Source organism: Dermacentor variabilis, chromosome 4, assembly GCF_050947875.1.
Source record: "Dermacentor variabilis isolate Ectoservices chromosome 4, ASM5094787v1, whole genome shotgun sequence".
Classification (NCBI taxonomy): Eukaryota; Metazoa; Arthropoda; class Arachnida; order Ixodida; family Ixodidae; genus Dermacentor; species Dermacentor variabilis.
This window is the reverse complement of record NC_134571.1, coordinates 108219172-108237265: the sequence shown is the minus strand read 5'-3', so window position 1 is coordinate 108237265 and position 18094 is coordinate 108219172. Positions and strand designations below refer to the sequence as shown.

Here is an 18094-nt window from a genome sequence, read left to right as displayed (position 1 = left end):
TTTGAAACCGAGGCTGTGGATAAACAAATAAAAGACCGGCAGAATGGTTGTGTGCTTAGCGGAGGCACGGAAAGAGCTTAGCCCTCCGCATGATGTCCGTACAGTCGATACGGAGAAGGTATAAGAATCCGCAAATCCCGGGCTGCCGGAACAAGACAAGTGCATTTGTTGGTCATTCACCCCCCTCCCGTCGCGACCTTTCTGCTGCCGTGGCAATGACTTACTGCGAGTCATGATCCAGGGCACGTGCTTTCTGGGCTCTATTTGTGTTTATCAGCTTTCTTTGTCCACACTCTCAGCCACGCACTCGCTCTCTTGCACACTCTCGCCGCCAGCATTTCGATTAGCCGAGGACGGATACCATTCCCTGGAACAGGCGCGTCAGGCAAAAGGAAAAATCTAAACAGCAGTGTTCTCGACGTTTTCACTGTCTGTGGCGCACTATAGTTATTTGTTTTTCTGGCGTTCCTCTCGTAGCTGCAGTATAGGAGAAAACGTAGCTTCTGTACGACAACTTTGTATTGTCTTTATGATTGCCGTTTATTGCTTGGCCAGGGGCTCGCTGCTTCATCTCGCTGTCGTCCCGCGTCCTGTTGATCCGTGGCCGAAGAGCGTTCGAGAGCCGTTACAGGAAGGACTCGCACTGCCGGGAGAAGTGTGATGCTGATAAAGGATTCGCGAGATGGTTTCTTCTGCCGGCAGTGGGCGCGATTTCGTTGCTCTATTTTTCTTCCTCGGTTCTTTTTCTTGAGCCGCCAGAGGGCGTTTGCTCATATCGTCTCTTCCGATAGAAAAAACAAAGAGAGAGAGAGAGAGAGAGAGAGAGAGAGAGAGAGAGAGAGAGAGAGAATGCGATAGAAACTGAGACCGCGTGTGATCGTAGTCGCCCGCCGCGTCGCCATGACGCTTGGCTGCGCAGCGCCCATTTGACACGTCGCAAACAGTCGTTTGTCTTCATTTCCATCAGGTCGAGGACCTCCGAAGTCCTTGTCGATTCCGCAGCGGTTCCCTCGACTTGGGCGCCGCTTCTAGTTCTGCTGGAGTTCCTGCGATAATGCGCGTTTAGATGCGCTCTTTGTCTTTTGTCCCTTCCTAAGTTGGTGTTTTATCTATTAACGAGTGGTTGTGGCGCCTGTTGATTGGTTGCGCTTGCAACGCCTTTGCTCTGTTTGCATTGATGTGCAGCCTTTCTTTCTCTTTTTTTCTTTTTTCTCTGAATGCAAATGAAGTGCTTGTTGGAAAGGAGCACCCACAGTGAGCTCGAAGCGTAGGTAATTAGATAGATAGATAGATAGATAGATAGATAGATAGATAGATAGATAGATAGATAGATAGATAGATAGATAGATAGATAGATAGATAGATAGATAGATAGCGAGTAGCTTTAGGGAGTAGGTACCTCTGGGCGCTCGGTGAAGTGAAGCACGGCGAATAATAGCGGTGACCATAATATCATCATGCAGTCAATCTTGATTTAGCTATCCCTGAGAAACAAGTTGGGCGGATTCGCTTTTTTTGCACATATAAAGTTATATTATTTTTACTGTGTGGTTGACGGTTCCTTCAAGTAGATGAAAACAGGTCAATTGAAGAAGTGTGAGATCATTGATTACTCGTGACAATGACAGTGACGGCATATCTTGAGTGGCGCTTTTGTTATAGCGTTTTATTGGATATCGCCGGGATGTTGCGGCAAGAACCACTACGCTAACTTTTACTGTCGTTCATCTCAGCTATTCGCAGGAATTCAGACACATCAAAGCCAAATTTTTATTGATTTCTTCTTTTTGAGAGACGCGTGGAAGTAAAATCCATCAAACTCCAGCTGGTTTACAGCTTGATGTTTTCTTGTTGCTTTCACTTTTTTATTGTTGCTTTAGCCACAGATTTGGGATTTTGGTTTAGTCGGCTCTAATGTAGCCCACATTCACACTTTTCTACATTTAAAATGAATAGCGCGTTTCTTGGCCTACTTATAAAAAATCTGTGATTTTTATGCGGCAATGTAATACGTATCAGAATCAGACAGATGATGTTGTGCATATGTAGCCCAAATGTTCTATTTTATTAATAATATGGCGTGAGATGACAACAACAAACTTCACCAGCGCCTCCACCAACGCCACCACCACTACTACTACTACTACTACTACTACTACTACTACTACTACTACTACTACTACTACTACTACTACTACTACTCCACTACCACTACTACTACTACTACTACTACTACTACTAATAATAATAATAGTAATAATACTTCTTGGCTAGCACACCCTTGTTATGAATTCTTTTTCTGCTCTGAGTAGATATGTAATTGCGTGGTTAGCTGCGCCAATCCGATTATGCGTACTTAAGCGCTGTGCGCAGTATTCCTGCCGTGTTTCAAATAAATTGCTGATAAGATGCTTTTTCTTTCTAAGAAGGTATCGTCAGGTTGCATTTAGCTTCATGGGCACTGTTTCTTCCAGGCATCTCGAGCACAACGGTCTGGACTGGCTTCCAGATGACACGTTCAAGGGCGCTGATGGCATCACGTTTCTGTGAGTAATATTTTTTTATCAATTCTACGAAGGGAAAACAAACATTTGGACAGATATTCCCGCAGCGTCCAACGAATTAATAAAATATACCCCGTAGCTTGTCTCCGCAAAAACATCTCAGTATAGACCGTCTACAGCGGCTAGACTGCAAAGCGCCAAAGAGATGGCGTTGCCGGCTCCAATGCCATGCGGCGCCTTCTGAATGCAGCCGAATAGCCGAATGCCTGAATCGCCGCAATAGGGGAATGGGTCTGTGCTAACTCTATTGACTCTACAGGATTACACAACTTTTTACAGTGAAAAGAAAGGCAGGATGGTTGAAGCGTGACACTCGCAACAGTCCCACACAATCGCCGTCTTCACTGCTCTGTCGATCAGCGCGTTCTTCTATATACGGATCGCTCTGTAATAGTAGTATTGCACATGTCAACTAAAGTGTGGCGGGGTTCACCTGACATGCGGTCGGCCAGGTGCCCGCTCCTCTGCAAGCGGTGGACATGAAGCCGCATTCCAAAAGTGCTAAGCGAAGCTTGTGACACGAAGCGGAATGCGGGGTCGAGAAGACGCAGAAAGAAAGGGAGCAGTTCTCTGAACGGGCGGTGAGCCAGGATGGTTGCACCGACTCTCATACGTTTCACTGCGCCCATTTGGCATTGTAGTGTTTAGCGACACCGCTACTTGGGAAAGTTGGATGAAAGCTCCACGGGGCGTTGAGCCAGCGTTTGGTCTCACTGGGTTTCCATCATAATTCTTTCATTATATCCCACATTCACACCTCACTGTCATGCACCTCAGCATCGGCGTCTTCGTAGTCAATGGTTATACGTACCGTGTGTTTCAGCGAACACTTCTCAAAATTTTTTTTTAAAATTTGTCTGTGGCAGATAGCATAATTCTAGTTCATGAGCTGGTCTACTCGAAGAGACAGACATTCCTTGCGCAAGAATTGAAATGCGCAATTAGTTAATTAATAAGACGCCGTAGTTAACTTTTTAATTAACTAACTTATGGCGCAAATCTCAATTTACAAATTGTAGCCGGGGAGTTCGAAAGGCGATGGGTGCACTTGGAACGAATTCACAAGATGACACCAGTTTCGAAATATTACTTCCCGAACTTTACGGAGAAATGCATTGGCGTTCTAGTTACTTTTATGCTTCAATGCAGAAGACGACGTTATGTTAGAAAGTAAGTGGGACGACAGTGCATGTTTTACCGCAAGTTTGAGGGCGCGTATGTCTTAATTGGTGTCATCCGCACAATTATGTTCAAGTGAATATGCCTTGTAGTCTGACCCGCTAGAATTTGTAAATCTCAGTATCTGCCATAAGGCCATTAGTTAAAAACTTAATTAGTGAATTTTTGCTATTTAGTCTTTATGCATTTCAATTTTTCGTCCAAGTAATGTCCGCCTCTTCTGCGCTGTCTGCCACAGGAAATTTTTGCGAAATATTGAAAATGTTCGCTCAAAACACCCTGTGTATTGAACGGTGATGCGGACCAAGTCATCACAAGCATTACATCCCTCTTCTTTTACATTTTACCCACACTTTTCTTTCCCAATGCAGAGGAACAAATCATGTATTCCCATCTGGTTACCCTCCTTACCTTTCGCCCAACTCGCCCCCTCCCTCCCGTGGACCTACCGTTGCGTGGCGAACAGATACGCGTTAAACCTGGATTACACTTTGCAAAGGACAAAAGAAACGTCGAAGAACTTATCTGTTCAAGCTTTCTAGCGTACTTGTAGATTGTGCTAAAAGCGACCATGCATTCACAGGCACAGGTGAATGGCTGTGGCTTGGGAAAAATAAGTATACGCCACCTCCGCGAACGGCATTGACGAGAAAACGCTACGTTGATGGAGGGCTTGCAATCTTCACCTATAAAACGGCGGCACCATCAGCGGAGAAGGTAACAACAGTGCTCCCTATTGAGCATGCGCGCTAGCTGCTCTGTGATTGGTGCGCCTAAACGTCTAGACTTACGTTTTTCGTTGCTGCAGATGGAATGCATCAGCTATTTGTTGTTGTTCGTTATGTTTTAGCGCTGTATCCTGTATGCTGCACAATGCGTGCGAGGTGTCGGTGCACCTTATTTGGGTCTGCTCCTACATGGCCTGACTGTGCAGCAGTATAAAAAGTCCTAGCCTCGCGCGGCGCATTGCCACACTGTAACTTCCCATCGAGCGTTTCCGGGCCTACGGCTGCTACGGCTGCTGGAGTGACTTGACGAGAAATCACTAGGGGATCATCGCTTCCTATTGTGCCCCGAAACAGAGATGCCGGAACGAGAAATACCGTGCCACTGTACGCGTTACAGTCTCGCGGGAGCTTCACGTGCGCGACATTATTCGCAATTTCTGGCGTCCGTGCGGATAGGCGTGACGTGATTCCAGGCGCCGTACGCCGGGAAACCAAGCCCTCGTCACTATATGCGAGACGGCGTGATGACACCCGCGAGGAGATCTCCGACATCCCGATCGCGCGGCTGGAGGCATTACGCACGTTCCTATAGGCGCGCGACACTCTACGCGTCGTAGTCGCGATCTCCGCCGAAAGCGAACGCAGCGCCTTGGGACGAGTTGTCAACGGAGCAAGCGAGAACACTTCGCACGCGCGCGTGCTTGCGGACCAACAACTTTCGTACAATGCCACTCGCGCTTCTTGTGTATACGTAGTAAAGACGGCGGCGTGAACAGTATACAGAAATGGCATGGTCGGTAAAAGCGGTGCAGTCTGCTGCAGCAGCAACAGTTGCGAAGACATCGAGATCATCGGTAAGGTGACGTCACGCAATAGACGAGCCTCGTTAATGTAAAAAAAAAAAATCGCACGCACGCACGCACGCACGCACACACACACACACACACACACACCTGAAGAGCACAGCCGTAGGTGGAAGGCGTTCCTCCTGACTATGGCGTAGCTTTCTTGCACTAAAAACCGTTTCCTTGTACTATACGTCCTTCGACTTCAATACATGGCACACCTACGTGGCAGCGGTGCCACTCACATTGTCGAATATGCAAATGTTAAAAGCAACGAGAGAAAGAGAGGAAGAAAAGATAACGGCGTGCTGGAAAATAAGATTCGATGGGTTGTATCGGGGACGCAGTCTCATTGGGGTACGTGAAACGGCTTGTGCGTTAAGCTGATAGTGTATGTGCACTAGTGTACAGAATTGATGTAACCAAATACACAAGTGACATTTATTCACGCCCCCCCCCCCCACCCCCCCATTACAAAGCTTATGTGCTATAACTTATGCCACTACTAGTGGTGATCCTACGGCTGAGTCTTGCAATCGTGCTCGCTTTCAATTAGTAGTGCATGGGCCCGCCGAGGTCAAAGGGGTGGGCGCCCATCTGCACCCCTTTGCCTTGCTGCCCGAGTCCCTCCACGTTATTACTGGACCCTAGGTGTCGAACGGGGGAGCACCGTAGCCGGGAAAGTGAAATTTCTGCAATAATGTGCACACTTTTGGGCTTTCTAACTCTTGACGAGAACAGATTTGAGCATGATAACTACTATGTCTGAGAGAGCTCTATCAAATGCAACCACTCGAGCTAAGATCGACAGACGTTCTGCCGAGTTATGACTCTCTGAACGCCCAGTCGGAGACTCCGGTTCCGTCATGCGTGGCGCGGCAGCAGCGCCACCTGTGCACGCAACAAATATACGACCGAGTAATAGCTTCGTTCCTCTGCACAACGATGCCAAAGTAAGGCGCGTGGGTAGTGCGGTTGCAATGATATAGGCGATAATAGTATTACATGTTTTGTTGTTACATGCGGTTTGCCGAAGTGAAAGACGTTTCACGTAAAAATAAAAATAGGGCGCTGAACAATTTCAGTGCCCTGTTCGTTCGAAATCTAGCTCATAGACAGAGGTGATCGCCAAAATATGTATGGCTAGAGAACAATAGACACCAATCACTTTATTTTCTTTCTTAACTTTCGTGACAGACAAAAATGACAAAAAAGAAGCAACGACAGCACTGCCGTGTCGCAGCTCGCGCAGTGCGTAGTGCTTAAGACCAAATTACACGCAGCGATAACATAGATATTCATGTACAATAAATTGTCCTCAGTGTTGCTGGACATTATCCTGTTAAGCAAGACTGGAGATGGATTACCACACGGGATTGGGGACCTTAACCGAGAAACTGTAAGTCTAGGGCTGAAGATAAATATGCAGAAGACAAAGGTAATCTTGAATAGCTTGGCAAGAGGAACGAGAATTCACGATTGCCAGTCAGCCTTTACAGTCTACGCAGGATTATCCAGGTCAGTTACTCACAGGGCATCCTGATCCCCATGAGAAGGAAACTTACAGAATAATAATAATGGATTAGAGTGCACATGGCAGCATTACCAAATCTTGTTTGAGAACTTACAGCTGTCGCTGAAAAGAAATGTGGGCAAACATTCCATTCTACTGGTGCTAACATATGGGACAGATACTTGGGGATCAACAAGGAAGCTCGAGAACAAATTAAGTACCGCGAAAAAAGCGATTGAATGAAAATTGTTAGGCGTAACGTTAAGAAAAAAAGAAGAGAGTGGTGTGAATCAAAGATCAAACGGGGATAGCCGACATTATGGTTAAAATTAAAAGGAACAACTGGAGCTTGACATTCCATGTAATGCGTAAGGCAGATAATCGGTGGGCCATTAGAGTTACAGAATGGGTTCCAAGGGAAGGAAAGCGCAGTCGAGGACTATATATAGACACAATCATATGAAACATTGACACCAAGGACTACATCAGGGAAATTAATTGTACTTAATAAGTGAATTAAGGAAGTCATAAATTATTGGACAATCAAAGTGGATGAAAATCAACGTGCCGCAGGTGGGGAACGATCACACGTCTTTGTGTTACGCGTGCGATGCTCTACCAATTAGGCTACCGCGGCGCCGTTTTCCCATCCACTTTCTTGGGCATTTATGTTTCTTACTAGAACCGTGGGAGCGTTAGCCAGCGCCACCACTCACAAACCTTGGTGGCGGAGTACACACACGCACACGCACACACACACACACACACACACACACACACACACACACACACACACACACACACACACACACACACACACACACACGCACACGCACACGCACACACACACACACACACACACACACACACACACGCACATTCACGCACGCACGCACGTTTTCGTTAAATCGCGAAGTTCGGAAAATCGAGTAAGAGACTTTTCGGTCCTTCCAAATCTAAAATTGTAACGTAGCGACACCCAAACGGTATCGCGGCATTGTATTTGCCGCTGACCCACGCCTGCGCACTGCGCATTCCGTGCATTCGCGCGGCGTGCAGCATCGCCGAAGTAAAGCTAAGGCCACATCTAGGGTGCGGAGATGCTTTAACGCGATAGCGTTTGAGTGCACGCTCGAAGAAAAACCGTTGTGCGTCAAAATTAGAAAGAAATTAGAGCTTTTTATTTCTGGAAAAGCTTCGTTAAATCCAGTTGATGACAATATTGAACCTCATGCGTACTTGCCGGGAAATGAAATTTGTTCATTAGATCGAGAACTTCGTGAAAGCGGGTTTCGCTAGATCGAGTTTATGTATATATATATAGGCAGTGTCATCATTGATACTGCAGTGTAGAACATCGGTCAAGAACTCTCCAGCGCATGTTCGTTGGGTCTTCTACATTAGGGGTACCTGTTCCTGTCTTGCAAGTAGCCCAGGCTGGTACTGGTTAAAGAGAATAGACAAGGATGTACTGTGCAGTCATCAAAACACTGTTTTGCGGTCCACCTTACAGACGTGTATTTATGTAAAATGAAGTGAATGATTTGACAATCTTTTCGCTTCTCTTTTGACGTGAGACATCTTGAAAAATAAAGGCGATTCAATGAATACATATTATAAATACGAATGTAGTCCTACGTAAAGTGCGAACTAACTATGGTAAACAGACTGCGGAATTTTCCGCAATATCGCTTTGGAATACTCTACCACCTATAATCAAATATGCAAAAAATTTATACCAATTTAAAAGAGAACTAAAATCATTCATAATAAATACTTACTGAAACTCTCCTTGTTTTATTTTCGTTTTGTTTTTCTAGTCTTTTTTTAATTTTTAAATTTTATTCCGTTTTTTTTATACCGTCTTGCTGTTAACAAGTGTTCTTATTACTCATATGCTATAAACATGTTTTGATATTACTTTTCGCTCTCATCTGTACTACTGTTGCTTTAAACATTGTATAACATCATAAGTGTCTTTAGCAGGAGGTCCCGATACAGTCTTTGACTATGGGACCTCCTTATGTATACTACGCACATGCAATTATCTGTATTTTTACTAATAAATAAATAAATTATGAAATTATGAAATGTATTCTACTTCTTGAGCTATAGCTCAAGTAGTAGAATTGTGTTATATGTCACGGATGTTCTTTTAACATTCTGTTAAAGATAAAGTAAAACACCTTGTCTGTGTGGCGTCGGCTGCTCATCTTCCCTGACGTGATATTGTGCTCGTAATGTATATAGGAAGAACAACAATTCAAAAAAAAATCCAGGCAAAATAGTGTACGCAAAGGGGGCGTTTAGCACGCTGTGTTTCCAAACCAAAGCAGTGAGGGAAAGTTTGTGTAAATCTTAAAGCTGTAAGGTTCACTGCTGAGAGGCAGCACTTGCCCAAAGTGCTGACAAAGGTACAACGTGCGGCCAGACTTATGCTAAGGACTCTGCCTTGTAGTAGTTTAAAAACTCTTTTAATTTACTGGAAATCCCACGTCCCTTTCCTTCTCGAAGCTCACGATGCTAATCTTGTGCGCTGTTGTACTGTTTACTGAGGAAAATGAAGTTGCCAAGCAGCTTTGGAGGTTAGCTTGTTTTGTGATCGTGTGCTCTATGACAGAAATATCAGTTTGCATCATTTGCTTAAAACATGTAGCTACAGGTAACGTGGCATTAAGCCCGAAATGAAAATGAAAAGCAAGAACAAAACATAAGTAAAGCTCTGCAACTATGTCACTTAAAGGCCGTATACCAGATCAAAATTAACTGGCGCGACAAAGAAAACTGCACTCCGTAAGAGACAGTTCTTTCGAGGTCACTGACCCCTCAATGCAATGTTACGACTGCCCGTCTTGGAGTCAATCTCAATTAGGTTAAGACGCCAGGGAAGTAGTTAGCACTCGCTGTAATGCAAGACGGCGTCGTAAAACGCGGCGCTTTCACTCCGCTTTATTGATTTGATCTGCCTTCGCCTTATTATTATTTCCTGTTTATTTCCTGTTTTGTTGTCGCGATCTTCCATGAAGCTTGTTTCTCGTTAATAAAATGCTTTGCCTTCTTGCGCGAGCAATTTTTTTTTTCCCACTCCGTATCCTGGCACAGAAGCAGAACATAGCTCCGCGGACATGCATTTCTGATGCGGCCAGAGTTAACAAAGGGAATCCAATTTAGCGCGAGTCTCGCTTCCATTGGGGCAGCCGAAGAACCGCCGTTGCCGCCGCTTTGTGTTGACGCAAGTGCGGTTCCAGAGGTGAGGCCTGCGCTGACCCCAGGTTCGAGCATTTGCCCCGCCTCGCTCCCTCTCCCTTCTCTCTCTTAGCGCGCATACGTGAGTGTCACTTCTATCGGAGAACATCAGGGCGTGTCCATCTTGGTTCACTGTATAGGCTGCCTGTGTCACCAAGACTACCGAGCGCGGCTAATACGAAGGGCACAAGGAGGCACGGACGAGCGCTAATCTTGCAACTAACTTTGCTGATAAATAGCACGCTTTAATACATATCTCATTTGATGAGGTTAAGCATACGAGAAGGAACGAAAATAAAAGTAAAGCAATACCCAAGACGATAAGAACCCGGGAAAACCTAACCGGCCAAACAAGGAATCCAGAAAAAGAAAGCAACGTTTTCTTTGAGTCCAACCTACAACACAGGTGAAAGATAACTTAGCTCTTTCTTGCGCACCGACAAATACTGATTACTCATAATATAATCGCCTAGTGTCAGGATTTGCTTCAACTAAGTAATTTCTGATCGTATATGCTCACTGTCTCTGCGAGTGATGCTTGTAGTTTCTATACGCGGCTGACACCCCCACTGCGTCGCTCTCTTTATTCGCGTGTGTCCTTTCTGTGCACTGCTTAAAACGCTGCGAAAGGGAGTCATCACTCCGCGTCGCTGCTTTTTTTTGCTGCGAACAGCTGTTTACAGGACATTAGCGAGGTTCTCGAACGTGGCTGAGGAAATATCAGTGGCGTAAAGTACCAGCACTTTTGGTGTATGCTTACTTGCGCCTTACTCATCGTGAACGTTGATTGAAATTACGTCATACGCTTGAGGGCGGTTTGCTACACTTGTACTATAACAAAGGCGCTTATTTTACGATGCAAGCGCCGAGCAAATGCAAGCGCTCGATAATGGCAGCAAGGACGTGCGCGTATATATAAGTCTGGGTGACACAGCTTACGTAGTCAAAGCAGCGTTTCCCTTACTTTGAATAGTTAATATGAGGGGGTTGATGTCATGAATAACTTACGCCGCCTCTTTTTCTTTCTTCTTTTAATTTCATTCCCTCTCTCTGCCAGAACAGAGGCACATTCTTGGTCTGACTACCATAACGTTAACGATTTTGCCCAAATACCTCTTATACGCTGTGGTCGTGGCATGAATAATTGTCGTAATTTGTTTCTTTTCTTTCTGGTTTGTCTCTCTTGCCACCGACACGAGTCCTGCCCCGAAAAATAGTGTTTTGTTGGCGAAAAGCACGTATCACACATGTTGTAAACGCCGTAATTTTTGTGTGCTGACCTACCATGGCTTTCAATATGGCTGTATGTACTACGTGAATGCTCCGGCGGCCTCTAGGTGGTGTCTTCTCCAAGTTATTTGTGATATATATCGGTGGTCCTTGTGAAGCACTCTACAGAAGGCTTTGAAATGCAATTGTACGATTGGCTGAAAAGTAGGGCTGCTGAAAGCACTCGGCTGGCTCTGTTCACCCGATCGGCACCCACAGAGACAGCTTTTTTTTATTTCTATGTTGGCCGCCTGCCCTGATTTATGAAAATTGATTTATTGCAGGAATACTCTCAAATCATCTGATGCCATAATACTTGAATAGGTTGCCACAGTAATTATGGCGGAGAAGCAGACGACAATACAGTTGCCAGCGTTTGTTATTGCATCTGAATCAATGAATTCTCCAGGGTTCTTCCGTTATCTGGGTGGAGCGGCTTCTAGAACCGACTGAGGTATTAAGAGAAAGGTTTGTTTGTGGAGCTTCCATCTAAACACACGGTAACGAAGAAATGTTATTAATCGGCAACCGCAGCACCAATTCGGTGAAGCTTCTTGAACTTGAAAGGAAAAGTTAACCTCGAGTAACTGTAGAAAGCAGATCTTGTTTACGCCGAAGTAACATTAGAAGAATGTTAAAAATTGCAAAGTCAAAATTAAATATAGCGAAATCGAAAAAAATGAACAAGTACCAAGTTAAGAACTCTGTAACTCAGTGATAAATAATGAGATCATAATTCTGTAAGCTGTACCCATTAAGATATCTAAAGTGGGCAAAGTTGATGCAATATACACCGCTCTCAAGTATGCCACTAATTTGTCTGTAAGACTTTTACAAATGCTTCGCAAGCCTTGTAATAATTTCACGGGAGCTCTAAATTCGTATACCATATTTATCCGCTGGAGATGCGTCAACAGATGCAGTTTACATAACTGCGATATCTGTATTGTGTGCTGCGTTACGGCTCTATAAACTTTGTGCTTCTTTTCTTCCCTTACACTTGCTGGTTTTCGGCAAATTTTGTAAAACATTCCAAGTCCTAAATCAAAATTCTACCAGCTGCAGTTAATAGAAATTTGCATTCTCTTTCAAATACAATAACTTTCATTACACGGTCCCGCAATTTTCTCATGAAAGCGTTTGGCCATGTTAAATGTTTTCGAATATAAAATCGGAGTGAGCCCCGACCTAAAGCTTCTCCTTAACACTTGATCTTATCCGTTTATCTCATTATCAGGCACGGTTTGTGGCTACACTGTTATCGAAGTCAATTGTCTAACACAGCGACCACTTGACTCTTTGAAATTTCAATTAGGTAATGCCGGTATATACTGCGATACTTTGTAACGCACTGATGTGTCGTCTGCGAAATAATGCCTCAGGAACATGTATCACGAAGCCATATTCGAAAGAAAAAGCAACCGTTCGATACCGGTTTCGCGCTGCATTATGTTTATGCGTGGCATGTTTGTTAAATGGTATAGTAACAAAAGCTGGCAATCTAAACGAAATTTGTGGCTGACGCAAAATGTACATGCCGTGCGCCATGACAAGTTTGTGAGCGGATGTTTCACGTACCCACCTTTGCTGCTTCATGCACTCCATAATATCTATGTATTTTGCTTTATCGACGTCGTGCAGGTCACTGGAGGGCAACAACTTCACGAAAATTCCATGGGAGGCACTCAGAGAACTTCCCGCACTGGAGACATTGTAAGCTTCGAGAACTCACACGCCTCTTGCAGCCTCGTTAACTCTCTTAATGAGCACAGATTCAGATGCACGTCTGTAGCAGCTGGCGACATAATATAAACTGGTGCCTGCATTTTCATGCCCATGCTGCTATTCGCGTCCACTATGAATTGGAGAACGCGCTACACAGTGTTTGCAAAGAAGTTCGCGAAGAAGTTTCCACAAGCAGGAGTCGAAAGCTACTTGTATTGCCGTTTTCTTAAAGTTTAAGTCTACCAGACGGTCTTTTACGTTCTTTTAATAGTAGCTAACTGCCTAGGCTGTAATGGATCGGTATGTCTGAACGGCCCACGTCAGTTTCGCTGCAGTCATGGCAAAGAAAATGGGCAGAGTCCTTCGTAATCCTGTATGATGGGATTAATCAGTTTCCTGAACAGCGTTCTACGCATGCGGTTGTAGACATCGTAATTCACCGCATGCAAGAAGGTGATTTACAAGAACATCTTGGTTGATGTATTTGTGCTAACACACTTGCCCCCCCCCCCCCCCCCTCGCCCTTCCCAAGAAAAAGAAGTCACACAACCACACTAGGACACACAGGCAGGATATTGTCTTGTCATCGGGTCCTTGTGTGATTATGTTTTTTTTTCGCACTGGCAATCATGCCAATTAATGGGAAAGTCAACATGATAATGGTTTGGAATTACCCATTTTCCAGTGTTTAAAGCGACAGCGCAGGTTAGAGTCACAGGATGGCAGCATAAGTGGATCTAACCCATACTCACTCGCAGAATACATATTTAGCGTACGTAGGGTTTATCAAAATCAGACTCAGCCTGGCTCGCCTGGTACCGTCGCTAAGATCAGACTGAGCCTTGCTTACGCGGACTCAAAATCACCAGAAATAAGGGCCAGTCAAGCTTAATCGCAACTGAGATTCCCTAAAATCAGCCTCCACCGCTTTCACTCATATTCACACTCACGGGTTAGACTGAACGATTCGGCCGATGAGTGTGTCTGCCTCTTTACGACTAGTGCACAAGCGTGTGACCTCTCTTGCGTCTCGTCGGTGCGCAGGCACCTCAACAGGAACCGCTTGACGGAGGTGAGCCCGGCGGCAGAGCCGTCGTTTCACCGAAGGCTGCGCAAGGTGTGGCTGGACAGCAACCTGCTGTCGCGAGTTCCCGTGCAGTGCATTCAGTCCCTTCCCAGACTGGAAGCCTTGTAAGTGCTCTGCTGCGGTCAGCGGTTGCTTGTTTTACGCAGTAATAAGCATTACGGAGTTCGCGGTGACGGCAAAGCGAAATACGTGCGGGTAGACACAGTTGCGTCCGAAGACAAGTTCATTAGAAGGACCATAAGCATACAGCGAGCGTTGACTACAAACTCGCACGTTGTTGTGTTAACATGTTCAGTTCTTTTCAAGTTGCCCTCAGGTCACTTATTCTGCGCGTAATTCCTATAGACAGCAAGGGAAGCAAATAACGAAGGAATCAGCGAAAGAAAGCAACAGAAAGAAAGAAATAAAGAAAGAAAAGGAAAGAAAGAAAGAAGGAAGGAAGGAAGGAAGGAAGGAAGGAAAGAACCAAATAGTGAAATAAATAAATAAATAAGTAACTATATAAATAAATAAATAAATAAAGCAAGCGAGCAATCAAAAAAAGAAAACGCATTTTCAACATGTGCGACCGTCATGAGCATGTTCTCTACAGCTTACGCCAAGTGCAAGAATAGATAACGACACAATTATCGCTAACAAGAAGGCGAATGCGACAACACCGCGCCAGGGAGTAGCAGTAGGTGAACTGACAAAATTGTACAAGTTTTAGACGCAAAAAAAGAAGCTTTTTTACATACGGCGTGCATGGCTGTTATCGCATTGACTAAAGAGAAGTTCTATACCGCTGCAATCTCAACGAAAAACAAGGAAGGGCTGCATTTTCTTAGTAGCGATAGATGCAATCGGGCTGCGAAGCGTGGCTATTTCTGTTTGCTATAATGTAGTGCACAAAACTTGCACTAGCGTGCAAACGAATGTAAAAAATCATTTGAATTATAAGTGTTGACCACATTGTATTGCTCAAGCGAGTTCGGCCTTAGACTTTGTTCGATACGCCGACCTAGACAGCAACACTTTCCAAATAGGGGAGCCATAAATGAAATCGCTAAAATCTAGAAGCACTTACCATGCGATGGTCGGCTCATAATTCTTTCGTACATAATGCAGGTATTGTTGCAAAGGTTTGCGACAGTGCAAGTTGTCGTTTACAGTCGTTTTGAAACGGGTAACTAACATTCATTTCGCCGACGCCGTCTCTCTCTTTTGTTTGCGCAGAGGCTTGGGAGAGAATCTCATCAAGGAGCTGAAGTCGCATGCATTCGGGAATGCGTCGCGCCTAGAAGTGCTGTAAGTGTCCATCCTATGCGGGGCGCGCGCGCACGCTTGAATCTATAGGCTAGGATCTCTAAGATGCGTACGAGTTTTTCTCACGTCGGGAGCTACGTTTCGCGAGTTCCGACTGCAGTGAGTTGGCAATAGTCTGTGTCTCCTGAAACCGAGAGTTCGAAACAAATGTGGCAAAATTCGCCTCTCAGAATCATCGCATTTACTCAAAAAAGCGTTGCCTAAACCTTTTATCACCTTTATGCGCTTATAAAGGGTGTTTGATTTGTCCCGTGGCTAACAGTCTTATAGTTTCTTGTGATTAGCTAACATGATGGCAGAGCTGGTACAGACAACACGAAAGCTGCGTGAAATAATAGGTGCACCGCTCTTAAACATTCGTGTCGTATATTTTCATCGACACCAAGTTGTCAGAAATAATTCACAGTTTTCAACTGCGTGTTGTCTTATCGCAGCTACAGCTAAAACTCATCGCTTTGTGCAATAAATCTTGTTTAGCCTTAAGAATGAGAGTGTTAGTCATGGGATAGTGCCGCGTCATTTAAAAGGTAAAAAAATTTGTTTATTGCGCATTTGCGAGGATCTTTTATCTTGTATTGTTTTCCCAAAGCTCTGTAAGGTGGCATAATAGCAAGTTCAGAATTTATTGGTTTTTCAAACCGAAGCACAGGCCATGGAACAGATTAAACGCAGAAATGCTGTATGCTCGTCTATTGGCCTTCTCAGACCATAGTTGTTTTATCTGCAGCATTGTACTAAGAGTACCCAAACGAGGATGCCATTTTTCTAGTGAACAATGGACAGAAACTGAGGAAGACCGTTCTCGCATGATTGCTTACCATGCTCGTTACGTAGTTGCGAAGAAAAATAAATAATTCATTGTGCATATCCTTGTTTCGTCCGCCACTTGCAGAATCCTCCGAAAGAATCATATCAGCGACATCGATCCTCGCGCTTTTCATGGCTTGCGGTCTTTGCAGGCGATGTGAGTTGCCCTCTTCGTGCTCGCTCGATGTTGTAATTTTGTACTTCAGGAATGAGGTATCATACATATTTTCTTGCATTAATTCTCGCAGAGATCTTAGCCACAACAAGCTGACTCATCTGCCCATCGCGCTCTCTTCACTAAACATGCTCAAAGAACTGTAAGTGGCATATTTATGGATTTGCCTTTTCATTTAGATGTCCATTTTCTGTCAGATATTTCATATAATATTCGTTTTTACCAGTACAGTGTTTTCTTGATACGAGAGATGATGTTTAGGGGATCTTTTAATGAACAAACCCGGGAATGCGTCTGCAATTTCTTTAGGCTTTTCGAGATGAGCTCGTCGGTGACAATAATTTCGTTAGTAGAGTGTAAGGTGAAAAGGCGGTGCAAGAGTCTTTAGCCGAGAAAGTCGACGCACCGCTCGGTTGATCTCTAGCCAACCAAACTGTTCATTCTAACCTCCTCTTGAAGGATCAATTTCAATGCTAGAACGATCCTTTCCTGACTCTGGTTGCAACTTTTGGACGTGTACGAACTGTATACGCGCCTGTTTCTTTGCAGCATTATATCGGACAACCAGATCCGTTTCCTCGGCGAGGATTCCTTTAGAAGCAACGGTGGCCTGACCCTACTCGAATTGGCCAACAATCCGCTGGAGTCCTTCGACAGGAAGACCTTTTCACGGCTGCCGTATCTGAAAAGACTGTGAGTGCATCCGCAGGATTTTTGTATAACTGACGTAGCTTCCTTCTAGGTTGACTGCGTAAACGTGCATGCAGAACGTGGCTTCACGTTTTCTTAAGTTGAGCTACTATTGAAAGACTAACCTCACCGCGCATGGTGTTTCCCCTGACAAGAATAACTAAATACTCAAACTACTGAACATATCACCGTTTCCCATAATCAGCTACTGGATGCGTCGAAACTTCTTTCTTCCTTTGTGTAGCATTGAGCGCGTGGTTATGCATGAAGAACATTTATTGAGGCCCTGAAAACTCCTGCCTCTGGAAAGGTATTGCAAGCGGCGAGCGTGAGAGTCAGCTCATGTCACGCGTAGCGCGGCGTTCATGTTATCGACAAAAGTTGTAGGCTGTTACGTCTGATGAAATGAAAGGCTGCAGGATACTGCGACATGTCGTGGTCACTCAGTAAATATTGTGTTCTGCTGATGGGCACGAGAACGCAGGCTCGATCTCCTACCGATCCCTCTGCGTTCGAAAGACGGCGAAGTGAAAGAAAGAAAGAAAGAAAGAAAGAAAGAAAGAAAGAAAGAAACAAAGAAAAACTGAATTCCGCTTGTGCATTGTGACTTGGGTGCACATTAAACATTCCCAAACGGTCAAAATTATTCCGGAGTCCCAGCCTCCCATTTCGGTGTGTCCTTTGTCCCCTGTGGTGCTATGCATTTTAAACCACCGTATCAGTCGCGATCCTCAACGCCCGAAACGATTATATTGCACTCATACAGTTGCAAGCTTTCGACGCTTCTTTTGACGCATCGTCTTCCGTGTCCACGCCTGAACGCTGCTCCTGGTTTGTGCGGCAGATTGGTGAAAGAAGCTCGGGCACTGGAACACTTTCCGGACTTGAACGGCACGCACTCGCTGGAGCAGATTCGCCTGAGCAGAGCACGCTTGAGCTCGGTACCCAACGACCTTTGCCG

At 44.9% G+C, this 18094-nt stretch overlaps 1 protein-coding gene across 2 annotated transcripts in view; it reads left to right on the top strand.

Moving 5' to 3' along the window:
• The window catches only part of rk (G-protein coupled receptor rickets), a 162694-nt gene that overhangs the window by 123429 nt on the left and 21171 nt on the right, over positions 1–18094 (top strand). Inside the window, exons 3-10 of one of the 2 annotated variants that reach the window (XM_075689969.1) lie at positions 2475–2546; positions 12986–13057; positions 14114–14260; positions 15372–15443; positions 16354–16425; positions 16517–16585; positions 16993–17136; positions 17978–18094. The exon at positions 17978–18094 is cut by the window's right edge and continues 24 nt beyond it. In XM_075689969.1, the coding sequence (XP_075546084.1) occupies positions 2475–2546; positions 12986–13057; positions 14114–14260; positions 15372–15443; positions 16354–16425; positions 16517–16585; positions 16993–17136; positions 17978–18094 (765 nt within the window). The remainder of the gene's footprint in view (positions 1–2474; positions 2547–12985; positions 13058–14113; positions 14261–15371; positions 15444–16353; positions 16426–16516; positions 16586–16992; positions 17137–17977) is intronic. The other variant, XM_075689970.1, reaches the window with a different exon arrangement.